Here is an 18,648-nt window from a genome sequence, read left to right as displayed (position 1 = left end):
GCCTCCTGCCAGTGTTTCAGGGTTCAGTTTCTGAGTCTGCAGGTGAGGAGAGCACTCGTGACGCAGGATGCCCTCTCGTACCCTGCGCCCCACCACTCACAGAAGGCCACATGTGTGCAGAGCGGTTCGCAAAGGGCTTCCCGCCCACCCTGGGGCATGCTCTTAAAGCGATTCAGAGACCTGATCACTAAGTCATTCACATTTGAACCTTGTTTTGTGGTAAAAAACAAATGTGCCTGGTATAATTGCAACTGGATGCCACGCACAGATGTTGAAATAAACACCCAGATGTTGAACTAAAGACCTGGATACCTTCATCCTTTGCCCTAGCACTCTTTAACTGGAGAAAACCCTATTAAAAAAAAAAAAAAAAAAAACTAACTACAAATTTCACTTCTTCACTTCTTGTTCATAAATTTATGAGTTTTCATGTAAATTACATCTATCCTGAACTGAAATTGAAGGCCCAGAGGCCTGTTCACAACAGTCTAAAGCAAAGCCCCCCTCTTCCCCTCCCCTGCCTATCATCATGCCAGGCGGGAGGGAGAACTCAGGATCCTGCACACAAGAGGCAATGAGCTACACCACTATGCCAAGGCTATGCAAAACAAACCCCAAGCTTCATCCATTTTGATATTAATGTGGTTAGTAATGTGTGGCATTACCTCTACATTTCTCATTACAAACTGGGCTTAATCACTGGCTCATACCAACGATGTTTCCAGAGCTTTTTGTAGATTCAGCCATGAGAATGACAACATGGCTCACACCTGCTGGGTGAACGAGAAGCCACAGAACAGGACAGAAAGGGTTCTATAGGAACAGGTAAGAAAGGGCACTCACAAATAATATGAGAGGGAGACGTGTGTGTGTGTGTGTGTGTGTGTGTGTGTGTGTGTGTGTGACCTGTGTGTGCACATGGAGACCACCAGAGAGGAAAGAAGAGGAAAAAAAAAGTTGCCTTCTAATCCTATGAATATATTATCAATTTAAAATATGGATACACTCTATACACAGCATGGAATTTACCAGAAGATTTCAGAATGATTTGCACAGGCTATGATGGGAGAGTCAGTGACACATACAAGACCCTAGCAGCACGTCACTGGCACCAGAGAACAGGAGGTGCCAATGGAAGCAGAAGCAAACGGGTGTTTACCTTCCTGTCACAGGCTTTGGGACTGCCAGCGGTGTTCTGCTTGAGGAAGCCAGCTGTCGTTGACCAGCGTGTGGGGTTTTTCCTCGAGGGCTCTTCAGAGGAAAAATTATTCTCACTGACAGAGGTCGAGAGGCCAGTGAGCGCGGGGTCACTGCTCCGGCGGACATGAAGTGGCATATCTATAAGTACAAAGAGAACACGCGGCTTAGACACCAGACACGAACACCTGAAGACCATATTGGCACAGATGCAATTCATTCCCAGAGATTAATGAAGAGAGAAAAACCCTGAACCCAAATACAATGGATTTCTTTTAAACATGTAAATGAGATGTAGGAAGATATGTAGTTCAGAACGAGGCTGTCTAGACTCTGTTACCTGCTTGTAGCTCCTTCCTAGTAGAAATGACCATAAGATAACACTCTCACAGGGGCACTGAGAGGATTAAGTGAGGGACTATACCAAGCACTAGGTGTATACTGAATTGAGAAGAAAAGTAGCAAAAACTCACACTGCTCCTATTATCCCAGAAATTCTAGATAAACTGCCATGTATGTTATGTAAGACAAACAGGAAAATAAGTCATTTAAAAGTCCATCTAACCTCTCATAGTACCTGCTAAATTAAAAATGTAGAATCTAGACAGGCATGGTGGCACATGCCTTTAATCCCAGCACTCGGGAGGCAGAGGTAGAAGGATTGCTGGGGGTTCAAAGCCACCCTGAGACTCCATAGTGAATTCCAGGTCAGCCTGAGCTAGAGTGAGACCCTACCTTGAAAAACCAAAAAAAAGAAATAGAATCGAGACAAAGTGTGGCTAGTTTACTAGAGCATCGTGTTGAATGAAAGGCTTCCTTCATTCAGTGCAATACCATTAAGAGTGCAGGCCACGAATTTCTTGCTCCCTCCCACCTAGGAAACTTGGATGATTAAGGATGATTGTCAACTTGATTGGATTTGGAGTCACCTAGGAGACTGACATCTGGGCATGTCTGTGAGGTTTAGCTGACCAGGGAAGATTTTTCCTAAAAGTGGGTGGCACCATCCATGGGATGGGGTCACAAGCATGCACATTTAACTACTAAGCCACCTCTCCAGCCCTGGGATAGGGCCACAAACTAAACATGCAAGAGAAAGAAAGTTAAGTATTAGCATTCATTGATTCACTCTGCGAGAAACTCTTTGGAAACACTGATGCTGTGTCAACAGTGCAGACACTGAGATCAATTTACTACAAAGTTACTAAGCATCTGGGTGTGGTGGCACATGCCCTTACTCCCAGCACTCTTAGACTGCAGAGTGAGTTCCAGGTCAGCCTGGGTTAGAGTGAGACCTTTCTTGAAAAAACACTACATATATACATGTGTGTATGTATGTGTATACATATATATCTATATATCTATATATGTATATGTACAATATATAAAATAAATATAAATATATATAAACACTATATATATCAACCTCCAGACGAGTTGAGACCCCTTGTGCACATGTACAATCTTGCATGCTTGTGTCACCGTGCATCTGGCTTACGTGGGACCTGGAGAGCTAAACGTAGGTCCTGAGGCTTTACAGGCAAGTACCTTAACTGCTAAGCCATCTCTCCAGTCTGCTTGCTTGCTTTTTCTCTCAACCTCTCTCTCTAAATAAATAAAAATATATTTTTTAAAAAAATAAATAATAAGAACCATAACATTGGGGCTGGGGAGATTGCTTAATCAGTAAAGTAAGTATTTGCCTTGCACCCATGAGGACTATGAGGAATATAACAAAGTTATTCCCAGATTCAGAGAAAAATAACCAATGGGGGTAGGAAAAAGCTAAAATATTTAAAGTAAAAATGATGTGGGCTGGAGAGATGGCTTAGCGGTTAAGCGCTTGCCTGTGAAGCCTAAGGACCCCGGTTTGAGGCTCGGTTTCCCAGGTCCCACATTAGCCAGATGCACAAGGGGGCGCACGCGTCTGGAGTTCGTTTGCAGAGGCTGGAAGCCCTGGCGCGCCCATTCTCTCTCCCTCTATCTGTCTTTCTCTCTGTGTCTGTCGCTCTCAAATAAATAAATAAATAAAATTTTTAAAAAATGATGTTACACTGAGGTACATCAATGCCATAGTCGCTGGTTATTCAGCCATTAAACAAGCCTGTATCCCCACATCCCCAAGTGTAAGACCCACACTATGAACAAGAGAAGGAACAGACACAAGGGCCACAAACAACACTCACTGTGTGCGCTGAGGTCACTACAGAAAGGTACGCTCCAGCCCCAGAGTAAACGCCATCGTTTTACTGATCTTACAGCACTGCTCGCCGCACTTGCTTGCGAGACTTCTCTGGAGAGCACACTGCACACATGCTTCCAATCACGGGAGCACTCACGACCCCATTTCTAGCTAAGCATGAACACTGTTCATCTATTAGTCTGATATAGATAAAATTAACCCATTTTCTCTCAACATCCAAAGCCATAAACAAAACATGAAGGGACACCTAGGTGGGTGAGGAGACGCACACCCAGGGCCACCTTTACAGAAACCGCAGCATGCAGAGCCCCTCCAGGGGATGTTTAGTTGGGCAGCCCTTCCTGTGGGGCTCCCTGTCAAACCATGATTGCATTTTAGTGAAATCGATTGAAAAAATTTAATAGGCATACAGTCCAAGTCTTGTCTTGGCACTTCCCTCATAAGCACACCTGAGAAATTTCAGGGCCCCTTTCACACTCATGTGCACTGCGCCGTCTCCCATTCAACAAAGTGAGCTACAGTTGATAACTAGACTGCTGAGAAATTTTTGAATAGAATTCAGTGAAAGAAGTCAATTTTGTATTCTCAAACTGGAAGAGTCCCAGTTTTCTGATGCTTTGAAAGGTTGTGAGAAGGGGTGATCACAGCAACACAAGTAGTATTAGCTGGCTCACAGGCAAAGACCCCGTCATGGTGACTAAATAAAGCCAGGCACAGAAACAAACCACCTCATTCCCGGGGGGGGGGGGGGGGGGGGGGGGGGAGAAGCATGACAAGCTGGTGTGAGAAAAGAGCGTGTTCCTGGAGGCTGGAAGAGAGAACAGATACAAACTCACATAAATGGAGTAACTTCTAGAGTACAATAGGGTGGCCACAGTTAATCACTTATTGGGCATTTCAACATAGCTCAAAGGAAGGAGCATTCCTAACAGAAGAACATGAGAAATTGTCTGAGGAGCTTGAGATGCTCATTACATAATTACAGATGCACTGTACACACAGATCACAAAACACTACACTCTGTGGACATGCACAACCACTATGTGCCAACTAAGTACAATTTTAAAAGAAAAGGAAGAGTGTGGCTCTGTGTTCACTCTGCCAAACATTTAGACTCACCAAGACATTATCATCTCTCTCAATGAAGGTACCCATTTGGACGAGGATATGGTTGATTTGTACTTGATTATATGACTGCATGAAAATTATCTGGCTTTCTTATACACAGCTTCCACATACACCGTGTAGTAATGCTGAATTAGAAACAGGGGCTTAACTAAGATGAGTCCAAGCAATTATTTTAATATTTATTTATTTGCAAGGAAAGAAAGAGTGAAGAAGAGAGAGAATAGACACATCAGAGCCTCCTGCCACTGCAAAACTCCGGCTGCATATGCCACTTCGTGCATCTGACTTTACAAGGGCACTGGGAAACTGGACCAGGGCCATAGGGCTTTGCAAGCAAGCGTCTTTAACTGCTAAGTCATCTCTCCAGCCTTGAATTTTTTTTTTTAATTGAGTCTCTACATTAGTCACGATGGAAAAGCATGTGTGTCACTTCACAGATAAGTAAGCTAGGGCACCGAGAGAGGAGCACACAGTGGTCACAGAACAAGGTCTGAGCCAAGACTCGAGACTCCTGAGACAGGGTTCAGTCACTACACAGACCACAGAATAATTCCTGATATTTAGGACCATATTAGAAAACACATTCCATTTCTTGCTACTGATGGATACAGAAGTCTTGCTTATAAAAGTAGAGAAGTCTGTCGTCTCCAAAGCAGAATTATTTGCTCAGAGGACCTATATGTTCACTTCATGCTTTGTATCATTTCTCTTTGAGAAATAGACAAGCACAGTGACTATGAACAGCAATTGTAACTAGAGGCATGTAAATTTCAGAAATGGTGACAGGAGGAAGGCTTGCTGGAGGAAGTGCATTATCGAGAGTGTAGGATGGTAAAGCAAGAGAGAAATAAAGAAGCTGCAGGGCGTGGTGGCACACCCACTTAATCCCAGCACTAGGGAGGCAGAGGAAGGAGGACTGCTGTTTCAGGTCAGCCTGAGCTAGAGTGAGACCCTACCTCAGAGGGAAAAAATAATTAATAAGCTTATATCAGTGGTGTTCAACCTTTGATCACAGTTCCATATCACATGGTAAAAATTGAGAACCTCACACAGCTGCTGAAGATATTTACAACTTAACAAGTGAAAAATGAGAAAATGTTAAGTATTTATCAATATCCATGCATTTTCAAGTAACAATAATAAACATATTACCACATGTTATGTAAGTAACATGACTTTACCACAACTATTTTATTTAAAAAATAATAATCAAAAGCATGTGTAATGGGGAGAGAGCTGTTGTTTTGAATAACAGGAGACATCTGGATGGCCCTAACTGCTTCTGCAACAACATGATCAAGTGCAAAGGAAAAACAGACTTGACAAACATGTGGCTAGAAAAGCAAATATATATATTTTTAACTGCCTTTCGAGACAATGCTAGAGATTCTGATACCAAAACGTGATGAGCAGCAGATCTCAAAGGTCAGCTACGACAGAAACATGTGCTTTGCTGCTACACTGATATTTACATGTCTCACACTTTTAATGAATCATGGACCCATAAAAAAATCTGTGACATTAGTCATATGAGAAAATATTAATTACTAATTCTATCAATGTTGGCATATTTTTTCATATAAGAAAATCACGTATGTTAACATCTCTGCAGTGTCCCCTGAGCTGTGTTAGGAGGCATCGAGACACCCCACGGCCAGGCAGAAGCGCCCAAGGCCTGCTTTCCACTACAAAGTCCATGTTTAGCTTTGGCATCAAGTATGGTCAGTCTCTTGACTTGTTCGACAGACTTCCATCATTCGCTCCCTGGAAACTCCACCAGATACCTGATTCTGAATTTAACCACAGTCTTTCTGTCTTTCTGTCTCTATACCTTTCAAGGAAAAATAATGTTCAATGAAGAAGCCCCTAGGTCAGTATGGAATGCAGTCCAACCTCCAACAGGTTTTTTTTTCCATTTATATTTACTTATTTGACAGAGAAAGGGAGGGAGGGAGGGAGGGAGGGAGGGAGAGGGAGAGGGAGAGGGAGAGGGAGAGGGAGAGGGAGAGGGAGAGGGAGAGGGAGAGGGGGAGAGAGAAAGAGAGAGAGAGAGAGAATGGGCACACTAGGGTCTCCAGTCACTGCAAACAAACTCCAGACACATATGCCCCCTTGTGCACCTGGCTAACTTGGGTCCTGGGAATTCAGACCTGGGTCCTTTGGCTTTTGCAGGCAAATGCCTTTACCACTAAGCCATTCCTGCAGCCCCTCCAACAGTTTTATGAGGGCAGCAGGAACACTTTCCCCTGCTTCCAGGTTTGCCTTACAAATGCTCAAACCCATGTGCTAGGGGTCAGATTTAACTAATCCTTTGGGCTGATTTCGCAAGGACAGTGAAGGAGTTTGGCTGTTTTTCAACTGAACACAGGAGAAAGCAATGGTGTTACAGACATGGTTTCTTCCAAGTGGTCGACCCACTACTTAGGGCCTGGGCACAGGAGACGCAGGGGTCAGCCGATCAAGAGCACAGAGTTTAAGTTCTACACATTTGGGGCTGGGAATGCAGACAAGGCCCTCCAGATGGGAGCCCAAGCCTTCCACCATCCAGACATCGGGATGGGTCACAGGGATAGAGAACATGAACAGCCCTTGTGGCCTTCCTGAGATGACTGAAGATCCACAGGCCACAAGTTAAGAAATGCAGACCTTGACTTGTGGTTCAAGCACACTGAGCCACCTCCCAGGGTCTTAGAAACACAGTAGTAGGTTGGAAAGCCCACCTGAGTACTGCAAATGTGACTTCACCCCCAACCAGGACCACACACCAAACTTTATCTGAAGAAAATTGAACATGGCCAAAAGAGCATACCAACATTCTGAGGCAATCACAGCTGCCATGATCAGTACCTCCACACAGGTTCAAGAATCTCTGGGACTTGCTGGCTAGCATGTCTGGCTAAATCAGGGAGCTCCAGGTTTAGTGAGACAGTATCTCAAAAAGAAAATAAATAAATAACAATAATAATATGGAGGATGACTGCTGGAGACACCTACCATTTATACACGCACACACGTGCACAAAGAGGAACAACAGAATGTCTTTGGCCTCAAATATAAGGTCTTCTATGATTTGCTGATTCTAAGGGCCATGGCCTATCTTTTTGTGTTCATTATAACCATTAGAGATGAGGAGCTTCTCGTCTGTGGTAATTTGGTCATTTTATTATTGAAATTCCTCAGCCCCAATTTAGGAAAACAGAAGGATTTAAAATGATGATAATAAAACATTCCAAGCAAGTAATCTTCTGATTTATTTAATATATAGATGTTCAAAGTCTCTCCTCTAAAACATAAAAAAGAAAATTCAAAGATGGGCATCTTGAATAATTAAGCTGTTTGGACGCAGCTCAGAGGGACCCGTGCAATGTCGCTGGGCTGGGACAACGGAGTGGGCTGTTTGAAGTCTGGGATGCTTTGAAGAGAGGATAAAACAGCAATAAACTCCCATCACAAGATGCACGGTTCTCTGTATCACGGATGCACTGTAATTATTGATTTGTCTCTAGGTAGCATGCTTCTTAAATAAGTGGAAAAAAGAGTAAATCTAATAACGAATTATCGCAAATGCTAAAAAGCAGACACACGCGTTTTAACTGTTACACTTCCACCCTCCTCCTCACCTTGCCCAGTGCTTCTCCTCTTTCCCTCTTCAGTTGATTCTTATATTATTTAACCACTGGAGCCAGTGAATAAACCTTTTCCAAAAGGACAGACATAAACTGCCCACATATTTCATCAAATGGAAAAATAATAGGCAGCCACATGGGTTCTACTAGAATTTAGGATGCAAACGGTGGAATTGTTCCTTGTGGACAATGCAGCCCATCTCCCACATCTCAAGAGCCATCACACGCTTCCTGGTGACACAGGTCACCATGAGAAAAACAAAGTTAGCAACATATGCACACCATGGAGACTTAAAAAAAAAAAATGGTATAAGTGTGTAAGTGTTGTAAACCTGGTCTTCAATACATTTGCCCCATAAAGTACCAATCAATAATACTTCACTGTCTGAAGCCAAATCTTTGGGAGGAATCCATGGAAAGCTGTGCAGGAAGGAAGTGGAACACGCACCGGATGACACATAAAATGAGTTTTGCACTCTATCAACTGCTATTATGGACAAGCAGTAAACATGAAGTGGCGAGGTTGGGGTTTGTTTGCAGCCGCTGGAGGCCCTGGTATGTCCATTCCCATTTTTCTCTCTCTTTCTCTCTCTCTCTCTCTCTCTCTCTCTCTCTCTCTCTCTCTCTCTCTCTCCTTACAAATAAACAAGCAAAAGTATTTTTTAAAAAAAGAAAGAAAGAGGAGGGGAAGGAAGGGAGAGAGAGGAGGGGGCGGGGTGGAGCAGAGAGGAGAGAAAAACAAAACTCCAGAGAGGCTCCTGTTGGGTAACCAGCTCTGGACAGGTTAAAAACAAATGTTGCTGAAAGATGGCAGTGATAAGAGTCTAAAATAGGCTGTGAAGCCCAGGTGAAGCTAACCCCAGGTAAGTGGATCAAACCCTTTGAAGAGTGGGTTCTAGAGCTTTTCTGTTGGGCTCATTTTTATCATTACAGGAAATTTAAAAAAAAAAAAACTTCATGAGCAATGAGAAGATTAAAAGTGAGAACATCACACTTTAAGCTGAGGAAGGAAAAAGAAAGAGAGACTATAAGGTGCTTGGGAGCAGTGCTCAGACCAAAGTTTCCCACAGTATTTTTCTGAAAAATGAACAACACATTTGGCAACAACAACAAAAATACAAAACACTTGGGCTGGAGAGATGGCTTAGTGGTTAAACACTTGCCTGTGAAGCCTAAGGACCCCAGTTCAAGGCTTGATTCCCCAGGACCCACATTAGCCAGATGCACAAGGGGCACACGTGTCTGGAGTTCATTTGCAGTGGCTGAAAGCCCTGGCGTGCCCATTCTCTCTTTCACTCTCTGCCTGCCTGCCTGCCTGCCTCCCTCTCTCTCTGTCACTCTCAGATAAATAAATAAAAAAATTTTTAAAAATTTTTAAAAAAACAACAAAACACTAAAACAAAGGAAGCTCCCACAAAACGATTGTGGGTAATGCTGCTGTTACTCACAGATGCGCATCCAGTGCTAGATGAGCTGTTTGTCTACGTCCCCACAGGAGGGGCCCTTGGCTGCAGGGGAAGAGTCATGAGGACACATATGTGTGCAGCTCGCTGTCTGCTCCTCAGTGTCCACAACAGTATCTGTGAAATGAATACTGCTGGTTCTCTTTAAACCCAGCATTTACATCCCCTAAAGTTATTTGGATACTCATTCGGTAAATCCAAAGCCATTGTTTTAGGGAGAATCAGAGGGCTATGTTCTACCTGTCAATCAATACAGACAGTCATGTTTTACATGTGATTCCATTTAAGACACAATAACAGACACTGCTGTCATTAACTGTGACATCTCAGCCAACAGGGCTAAAGTTCGTGCCTGAATAGGCTTATGTAAAAGTGCATGCATTTCCGCTACAAGCTGACCACAGACTGTCTTAGAATCCCTGGGCACCACTTGGAGATTCTGGAAATGGAAAAGAGGTCATTGTGTCAGCAAGGTCACCTGCAGAAGGCACAGAAAAGTGAAGGCCAGGAAAAGGGCTCTGCTCACAATATGAGAACCAGAACAGGTAGGCACAATGTCGCTCTGCTCCACTATGAAGTGAACACTGGGTGACTCCAACTGCCAGTGTATGTGTAACCCAGGAAGGGCCAAGTATTGACTCTGGAATTACAAATATACTTAAGCAAGTAAGCCAACTGCAAATATGGGATTTCACAGACCATGAGACTCCACTGTGCCTCCCTCAGTAACGGAACAATAACTCTTGTGCTATGTGCCACAGTGGCTTAGTTCCCCCCACCCTCCCTCCAAAGCCTCCATTCCCACAGGTGATCTCTGAAAGCAACCTGTTATCATCCTGTTTCCTCCCAATCATCAACTAACAGAGGTTTTCTAACAAGAGCACCAGGAATGTGGCATTTCTGAAGTGCATGTGTGCACATTTTTTCATGATGTATAGCCCAGACCTGGTCCCTGTACTCCCAGTATCTTCCATACAATGGAGAGGGAGCCAGATGGCCCCCTTCACAGGGTGTCATGATCTGCAAAAGTACAGAACCTGAGCAACAGTGAAGGGAGGCAGCCTCCTAAAAGCATCAGAAACACTGCATGAGAGAACCGACACCTCTGTGTCACCCATTACCCTCCCTCCTGAGCTCCCTCCCCCATGCTCCTTTAGACTGTCTTAACCAAGGCTGGACCACAATGTGCTCAAAGCACAGATTCAGCATCCTGTTAACAACCAGCCCCTAGAGAACAAAACTGTACCTTTTGCTGTGTCCCCAGAGACGTGACCTAAACCAGCAAATGCAGAACAGGTGACAAGGACAAGAAGACATCGCTGACTAGGTTCTTGGTTTGTGTACTGTTGTGATAGTGATGCATAGGCCAGTGGGATGGGGAAGAAGGAAGAGTAGGAATGCACAGTCCTGGAGCAGTGAAGGAAGTGCAGGAATGCAGTGTGAGCACAGTGTGGGGAAGGCACAGTCCTGGAACAGTGAAGGAAGTGCAGGAATGCAGTGTGAGCACAGTGTGGGGAAGGCACAGTCCTGGAACAGTGAAGGAAGTGCAGGAATGCAGTGTGAGCACAGTGTGGGGAAGGCACAGTCCTGGAGCAGTGAAGGAAGTGCAGGAATGCAGTGTGAGCACAGTGTGTGGAATGCACAGTCGTGGAGCAGTGAAGGAAGTGCAGGAATGCAGTGTAAGCACAGTGTGGGGAAGACACAGCCATGGAGCAGTGAAGGAAATGCAGGAATGCAGTACAAGCACACTGTGGTAAATGCACAGTCCTGGAATAGTAAAGGAAGTGCAGGAATGCAGTGTGAGAACAGTGTGTGGAATGCACAGTCCTGGAGCAGTGAAGGAAGTGCAGGAATGCAGTGTAAGCAAAATGTGGGGAAGACACAGCCGTGGAGCAGTGAAGGAAGTGCAGGAATGCAGTGTGAGCACAGTGTGGGGAATGCACAGTCCTGGAGCACTGAAGGAAGTTCAGGAATGCAGTGTAAGCAAAGTGTGGGGAAGACACAGCCGTGGAGCAGTGAAGGAAGTGCAGGAATGCAGTGTGAGCACAGTGTGGGGAAGGCACAGTCCTGGAGCAGTGAAGGAAGTACAGGAATGCTGTACGAGCACAGTGTGGGGAATGCACAGTCATGGAGCACTGAAGGAAGTGCAGGAATGCAGTGTGAGCACAGTGTGGGGAAGACACAGCCGTGGAGCACTGAAGGAAGTGCAGGAATGCAGTGTGAGCACAGTGTGGGGAATGCACAGTCCTGGAGCAGTGAAGGAAGTGCAGGAATGCAGCGTGAGCACAGTGTGGGGAATGCACAGTCCTGGAGCAGTGAAGGAAGTGCAGGAATGCAGTGTGAGCACAGTGTGGGGAATGCACAGTCCTGGAGCAGTGAAGGAAGTGCAGGAATGCAGCATGAGCACAGTGTGGGGAATGCACAGTCCTGGAGCAGTGAAGGAAGTGCAGGAATGCAGTGTGAGCACAGTGTGGGGAATGCACAGTCCTGGAACAGTGAAGGAAGTGCAGGAATGCAGTGTGAGCACAGTGTGGGGAATGCACAGCCGTGGAGCAGTGAAGGAAGTGCAGGAATGCAGTGTGAGCACAGTGTGGGGAATGCACAGCCCTGAAGCAGTGAAGGAAGTGCCGGGTTGCAGTGTGAGCACAATGTGGTAAATGCACAGCCCTGGAACAGTGAAGGAAGTGCAGGAATGCAGTGTGAGCACAGTGTGAGGAATGCACAGTCCTGGAGCAGTGAAGGAAGTGCAGGAATGCAGTGTGAGCACAGTGTGGGGAAGGCACAGTCCTGGAGAAGTGAAGGAAGTGCAGGAATGCAGTGCAAACACAGTGTAACCTCATGATGAAATAAGAAAGCATTCATGGAGGAGCAGTCCAGGGTCTTCTAAGCCAGAGACTTGGTGCACACAAACAACAAGGGAACATAGTGTGATCGTACACGTCTTACACAGATAGGCCCTGAAGTCCCACTTTTCAATGACTCAGGAACAAAGGAGTTACTGCCCTGAGCACCACCCATGGAAACCAAGCATTAGGGATGTGGTGTGCTTTAAAAACAATCTACAGCGATTTTAAAAATTGAACTTTGTGAACTGACATTCCCAGAAAAAAATGCAAACCTGTGTTATAGAACTCAACAAGGCTAACTGAGATGTGAGAATGTCATGACTACAGAGAAAAGGAGTATGGCCAACTCAGAGCCAAATCATCTGGGCTATCTTGAGCCACCTTAAAAGCCACCCACTGTCCACCACTGTGCCTGACTGGCTATGAGGTGAAACCCTTGGGGACGTATTCACAGACCATCACCCTCTACTCCAATGCTAAGGATGTCACCACATACCTCTTGGGCGTGTAGCTGGCGTCCCTGCTCACCTACCTGATGTTCCCACCCATGTGGGGTACAAGCGAGATGGTATTTTGATTTACGACTTTCTTTTGTTCTGCTACTATAAAAACTTTATGAAACTTACCACATGGAAACACAGAATTTGAGGTGACCTGAATCTGTATTCCCTAACCATAGGCATTCATATTTTGCCCCAGAATGAAATATCTTGTCTTTGAGGTGAGCACTGAATTTTCGTGATGACAACTCTTAGAGAGGGCCAAGGACTCTTGGCACTCTTCAGCTTGCTTTATTCTCTCCTTCCAACCATGACTGTCTCCAATGCATCCGTCCTTCCAGAAGCACATGTGGTATCTCTCAGTACTACCAATCAACCAGATGCCATGGCTTGGCCTGGTTGAGTCCCAGCACAATTAGATGGAGCCCTGGTCTCTACTACCATCTGAACACACCTGTGTCCTTTGCCCAGATACAGCTAGAAGGTCTTGGAACAACTCATTTACAGCTCCCAGCTACCCTCCCCATTTCTACGAAACCATCCAGGAGCAGCACCCTCTGTAACGGGCTCCCATACATAAGTTGTAATTTCACTGGTTAGAACTGGTACTCTCTCGTCTGTCTACCTTGTTAATTTTTACCTCGAGTGCAGAAAATAAAATAAAACTTGCAGATGTGTGTGAATGTGCTCCTTTATAAATAAAACAGATGAATACATGTGACATAACTATCTCCATCTTTTTCACAATGACAGGCTCAAATATTACAAGGGCAATCTCGTTAGCAAAGAAAAAACAATTACAGATATTGGACAGCCCAAAGGCACAAGGTGGGTGGATTTTCTGCTTAGAAATGAATTGCTACATGAAATACTGATAATAAGCCCCATGACTAGAAATCCCAAAGTTTCATTTTTCATTTTATTTATTTATTTTTACTATTAACTCTGTACTGCTGCTATTTGTGTGTGCTGGGTACCCCATGGGAAGGAATGTGAGAGCACAGCAAACCTCAGCTCACTCTCCTACATGAAGATCTGTATCAAACCTCAGATCACTTCCACTTTGTCAGTCCAGTCCAACAATCATGTAATCGAATTTGAAAATTATCAATTCCATCTGACAAGTAATTTGTCTCTCAAAAATTGCTGTTGGCTATTGATCTCACTGAAGATAATCTGTAAAGGTTCAGTGCTCTCCTTGGACATTCATCTTCTATTACTTTATTAGAGATTCAAGGACTTAGGTAACTGCCAAGTTAACTCTTGAGAAATATTATTTTCCTTTCCATTATTATTCTAACCTTCAGTATGCAATATTGTATAAACATGTATTTTCATCTTGCCTGGGGACTGCTGAGTTTTGCCTTAGCTGGTTTTTCTGGTAAAGAATCCACACTGGACTTTTTCCCGTCTTCAGTTGAATTCCTAAGTGCTCCATTAGCATGTTCCCTGTGGGGGAGGCACCAGGTGTCTTCCTCTTTCTTGAACTCACAGCTTGTCAATTCAACTAGTCTCTCTAACCAGTTTGCCCTGGAGATCATGTCTCTACCTCCTGGGTGATGCTATCACAGCTGACTCACCATGTCCACCTGGCATTTATGTGTGTGCTGAAGATCCAAACCCAGTCATAACATTCATGCAGCAAGCACTTTAGCCACGGAGCCATGTCCTCAGTCCCCAGTGCATGACTTATCATCTACTTCACAGAGGTGACCGTCTTCTTAATACTACCTGCCTCCAAACTTCTTATTGTGATTGGAACATTCATAGTGACAGGGATGGAAGCCAGGGCCTCTTGCATGCTAGGCAAGTTCTCTACCACTGAGCCACACCAAGTCTCTACACACTGCTTTGGCCATAAATCCTCTTGAAAATGAAATTTAATTGCAGAAGCTTTGCAAGTGAGGTCATTTGTTCAAGATGATTGTCTCTTGAGTACCCACTAAGTGTCCAGGAACTCCTCTGTGAACAATGCCTGAGCATTTTAGATCCAGGTGAGGAGAGACAGCAAACATCCCAGTGTAGACTATGTCAGTGTTTGAAGAAAAGCAAATGTAAAAGTAAAGGTTCGAGCTGATGGGTTGTGAAAAAAGTTGTTCCATATTTGGATAGCAAGACACACTGCGTTATCCATTGTCTTATGTTGCGTGTTACAGTTTCAAATTAATTCCTATACACAGTGGCTAGTAATAAAGTCATTTGGGACCAAGCAGCACAAGAGGGGATAAGACTTCATGGTTCTGAAACATATGGCTGTATCTGTTTCTGTTGCCTTCAGTGTGCAGGTATCTTTCATTGCTAATCTAATCCAGTCATTCTTTTCCTTGTGGGAAGAGTAATGGACATGTTAATACATCCCAATCTTCTGTAATAGACTACTAAGTATATGATCAGTGACATTTGCTGAGCACTTACTATGGTCATGCATGTGTGAGGAACTTTTTTTTTTAATTTTTTGTTGTTGTTGTTCATTTTTATTTATTTATTTGAGGGTGACAGAGAGAGAGAGAGAGAGAGAGAGAGAGAGAGAGAGAGAGAGAGAGAGAGAGGCAAATAGACAGAGAGAGAGAGAATGGGCATGCCAAGGCCCCCAGCCACTGCAAACAAACTCCAGACGTGTGCGCCCCCTTATGCATCTGGCTAACGTGGGTCCTGGGGAATCGAGCCTCGAACCGGGGTCCTCAGGCTTCACAGGCAAGCGCTTAGCCGCTAAGCCATCTCTCCAGCCCAAGTGTGAGGAACTTTTAACACACCAACTGGTAAGTTACTGAAACAAGGCTAGGGACACAGCATTACTAATTCCCACTTCACAAGTCGGGAAACTTGGCATTACAAAAATAAGAAATCCCTGTTAGCGTTATTCCATCAGTGACTGCCAGACACAAATTCACACCTAGGTGGTCAAGCCAAGGAAGATGTGTTTCCATCAAATAAGGGTCGAATCAGAAGCACAAGGAACTTAGAGCCTTGTTCACACCTATCACCAGTGCCCACCATCCTCATCACAGAGCAGCTGTGCACACAGAGCAGGAAGGACAGCTGTCCCTCAACCAGTGATCTGGCTGGGGAGGGGGAGGGGGAGGGGGGAGGGGGGAGGGGGAGGGGGAGGGGGAGGGGGAGGGGGAGGGGGAGGGGGAGGGGGAGGGGGGAGGGGGAGAGGGAGAGGGAGAGGGAGAGGGAGAGGGAGAGGGAGAGGGAGAGGGAGAGGGAGAGGGAGAGGGAGAGGGAGAGGGAGAGGGAGAGGGAGAGGGAGAGGGAGAGGGAGAGGGAGAGGGAGAGGGAGAGGGAGAGGGAGGGAAGGAGGGAGGGAAGGAGGGAGGGAGGGAGGGAGGGAGGGAGGGAGGGAGGGAGGGAGGGAGGGAGGGAGGGAGGGAGGGAGGGAGGGAGAAAGAAACCCAATGGGAAAACAGGGTTAGTGGTTCCTGTACTGTTGAGGCACACATCTTTCTGAAGTGTTTTAAGTACCAAATAATTTTGTAGGCCACTAAACTTAGCTATTCCAAAGGGTTCAACAATTGCAATGTGACACTCAGTTTCACCACATGTCATCACTCAGAAAGAACAAGATCACAAGCAGCTCCATTGTTCCTTTCCAATTCAAGTTAGAAAGTTTGTTTTTGAAATTTTTTATTTTATCTGTTATGGAGAGGGAGGGAGGGAGGGAATTGGCACACCAGGACCTTCAGCTGCTGCAAATGAACTCCAGACTCATGCATCACCTTATGCATCTGGCTTATGTGGGTCCTGGGGAATTGAACCTGGGTCCTTTAGCTTCATAGGCAAGCACTTTAATCGCTAAGCCATCTCTCCAGCCCTAGAAAGTTTTATATACAGGAAAATTTTCTACTTATCAAATATAGGGCAGAAAAACCTGCATTTTATAGTTATCTCACAGCTTTTATAAAATATTGTATTGATATTTGTATCTGGAGGCATCATAGTATATATCTAGACTCCCCATGGAAGTAAAGAATTTTAATTGAATTTTTATTTATTTATTTGAGGGGGAACAGAAAGAGAGAATGGGCATGCCAGGGTCTGTAGCCACTGCAAACAAACATCAGATGCATGTGCTACCTGTGCATCTGGCTTATGTGGGTACTGGGGAATCAAACCTGGGTCTGTAGGCTTTGCAGGCAAACACTTTAACCACTGAGTCATCTCTCCAGCACCTTTTTCATTTAAATGATATATTTGACATTAGATCACTGTGATAATATAGAGGGTATATATCCATTGTAAATCTGTACACAAAATGAAATTCCAAATATAATCAAGTAATATAATAATCCTCTATTGAGTATTTTAAGAAAGCCAAACAAATGCTTGACTGCTTTCTAATTGGAGAGATAAAGCACTTTAATATTGAAGGGAGAAAAACATTTGAAATATTTAAGCAGCACTTTTCCACTAGGAAAGTGAGGCAACTTTACCCATCACTCTGCCAGTCTGACAACCCAAGCAAACAGACTTTAACCCAATAGTGGTTGCCTAGGCAACAAGCAGAGAGGACCACTAGAAAGAAAAAAATGAAAACAAGAAAAAGCATGGCAGCATTTCCAGAAGGCTTAGGAAATGCATTCTAATTGTCCAAATGTCACAAAGACAGCAATATTGGAAATCATTTCATTGGAAATGATTCAAAGGAAAATGCTGTTTTCATTATGGCAAACGAAGTGTGGAGAAATAGAAAAATTAGATTCCCTTCCTTTGTTCTGAATTAAGCAGGGCTGGTCATCAATCTTATTTGATTTTATGAAATTTATCTACATTTGGTGCATGAGGCCCTGCTCTCTTGCTGCCCCCTTCTCCATTTCCCACATTACAGTAAACTCTTAGATACAAAGGGGGGGGGGATTTATCTATATTAGTACACATTTCTAATATGCCTCCTTATTTTTCTCCTTCAAGTGTGAGTCACACAGGACAAAGCTACAGTATGGAGTGACATGCCCGGGCCTCTCACAGCCAAAGAAGAGATCAAGAATGTCAGGTCTTAGCTCAACGGAAATTCCTTTTTGAAAATACAGATCAGGCTGGACACAGGCTGAATATTCTCTTTTGGCTCCCACTTCCTCATCTGTAACACAAAAATCTTAGATTCAGTCTTACAACTCTTTTGGCTTTTAGAGATTTCACAGATAAAGTTCAGAAGGGCTGTCTTAAATATACATTTACTATAAAAACAATACTAATTCTAAACCATTTTAAACTTGCTATGGAGGACCTAACCAGTGATAGTTTACCTTTAGGAACTAATATTGGAAATGCCCTACTATTATACATGGTTGTTAAAACGCCTATATTTTTATGAGAGGGAGGGAGGGAGGGAGGGAGGGAGGGAGGGAGGGAGGGAGGGGACAATTGGTACACCAGGGCCTCTAGTCACTGCAATCAAACTCCAAATGTATGTACTATCTTGTGCCCCTGAGTCACCTTGTGCATCTGGCTTACGTGGGTTCTGGGGAGTCAAACCTGGGGCCTTAGGCTTCCCAGGCAAGTGCCTTAACTGCAAAACCATCTCTCCAGCCCCACCCCCCAAATACCTACATTTTGGGAGAGGTTTTGTAAAGATGGTAGTGTTTGGTCCTATGTCTATATCAGTAACATTCACCTGAAATAAACAGAAATGTGCCTAATGTGCAAAATCCATACTTTCATACAATATCACTATAGTCCTCTATA

General features: G+C 44.4%; 1 protein-coding gene across 18 annotated transcripts in view; it reads right to left on the bottom strand.

Annotated features, from left to right (window-relative positions):
* Positions 1–18,648, bottom strand: part of Pard3 (par-3 family cell polarity regulator) — a 619,141-nt gene that overhangs the window by 356,961 nt on the left and 243,532 nt on the right. For all 18 annotated transcript variants that reach the window (XM_004659771.3, XM_045148688.1, XM_045148686.1 and 15 more), the window contains exon 4: positions 1,160–1,338. In XM_004659771.3, coding sequence (XP_004659828.2) covers positions 1,160–1,338 — 179 coding nt within the window. The remainder of the gene's footprint in view (positions 1–1,159; positions 1,339–18,648) is intronic.

Source organism: Jaculus jaculus, chromosome 5, assembly GCF_020740685.1.
Source record: "Jaculus jaculus isolate mJacJac1 chromosome 5, mJacJac1.mat.Y.cur, whole genome shotgun sequence".
Classification (NCBI taxonomy): Eukaryota; Metazoa; Chordata; class Mammalia; order Rodentia; family Dipodidae; genus Jaculus; species Jaculus jaculus.
This window is presented reverse-complemented; position numbering and strand designations above follow the sequence as displayed.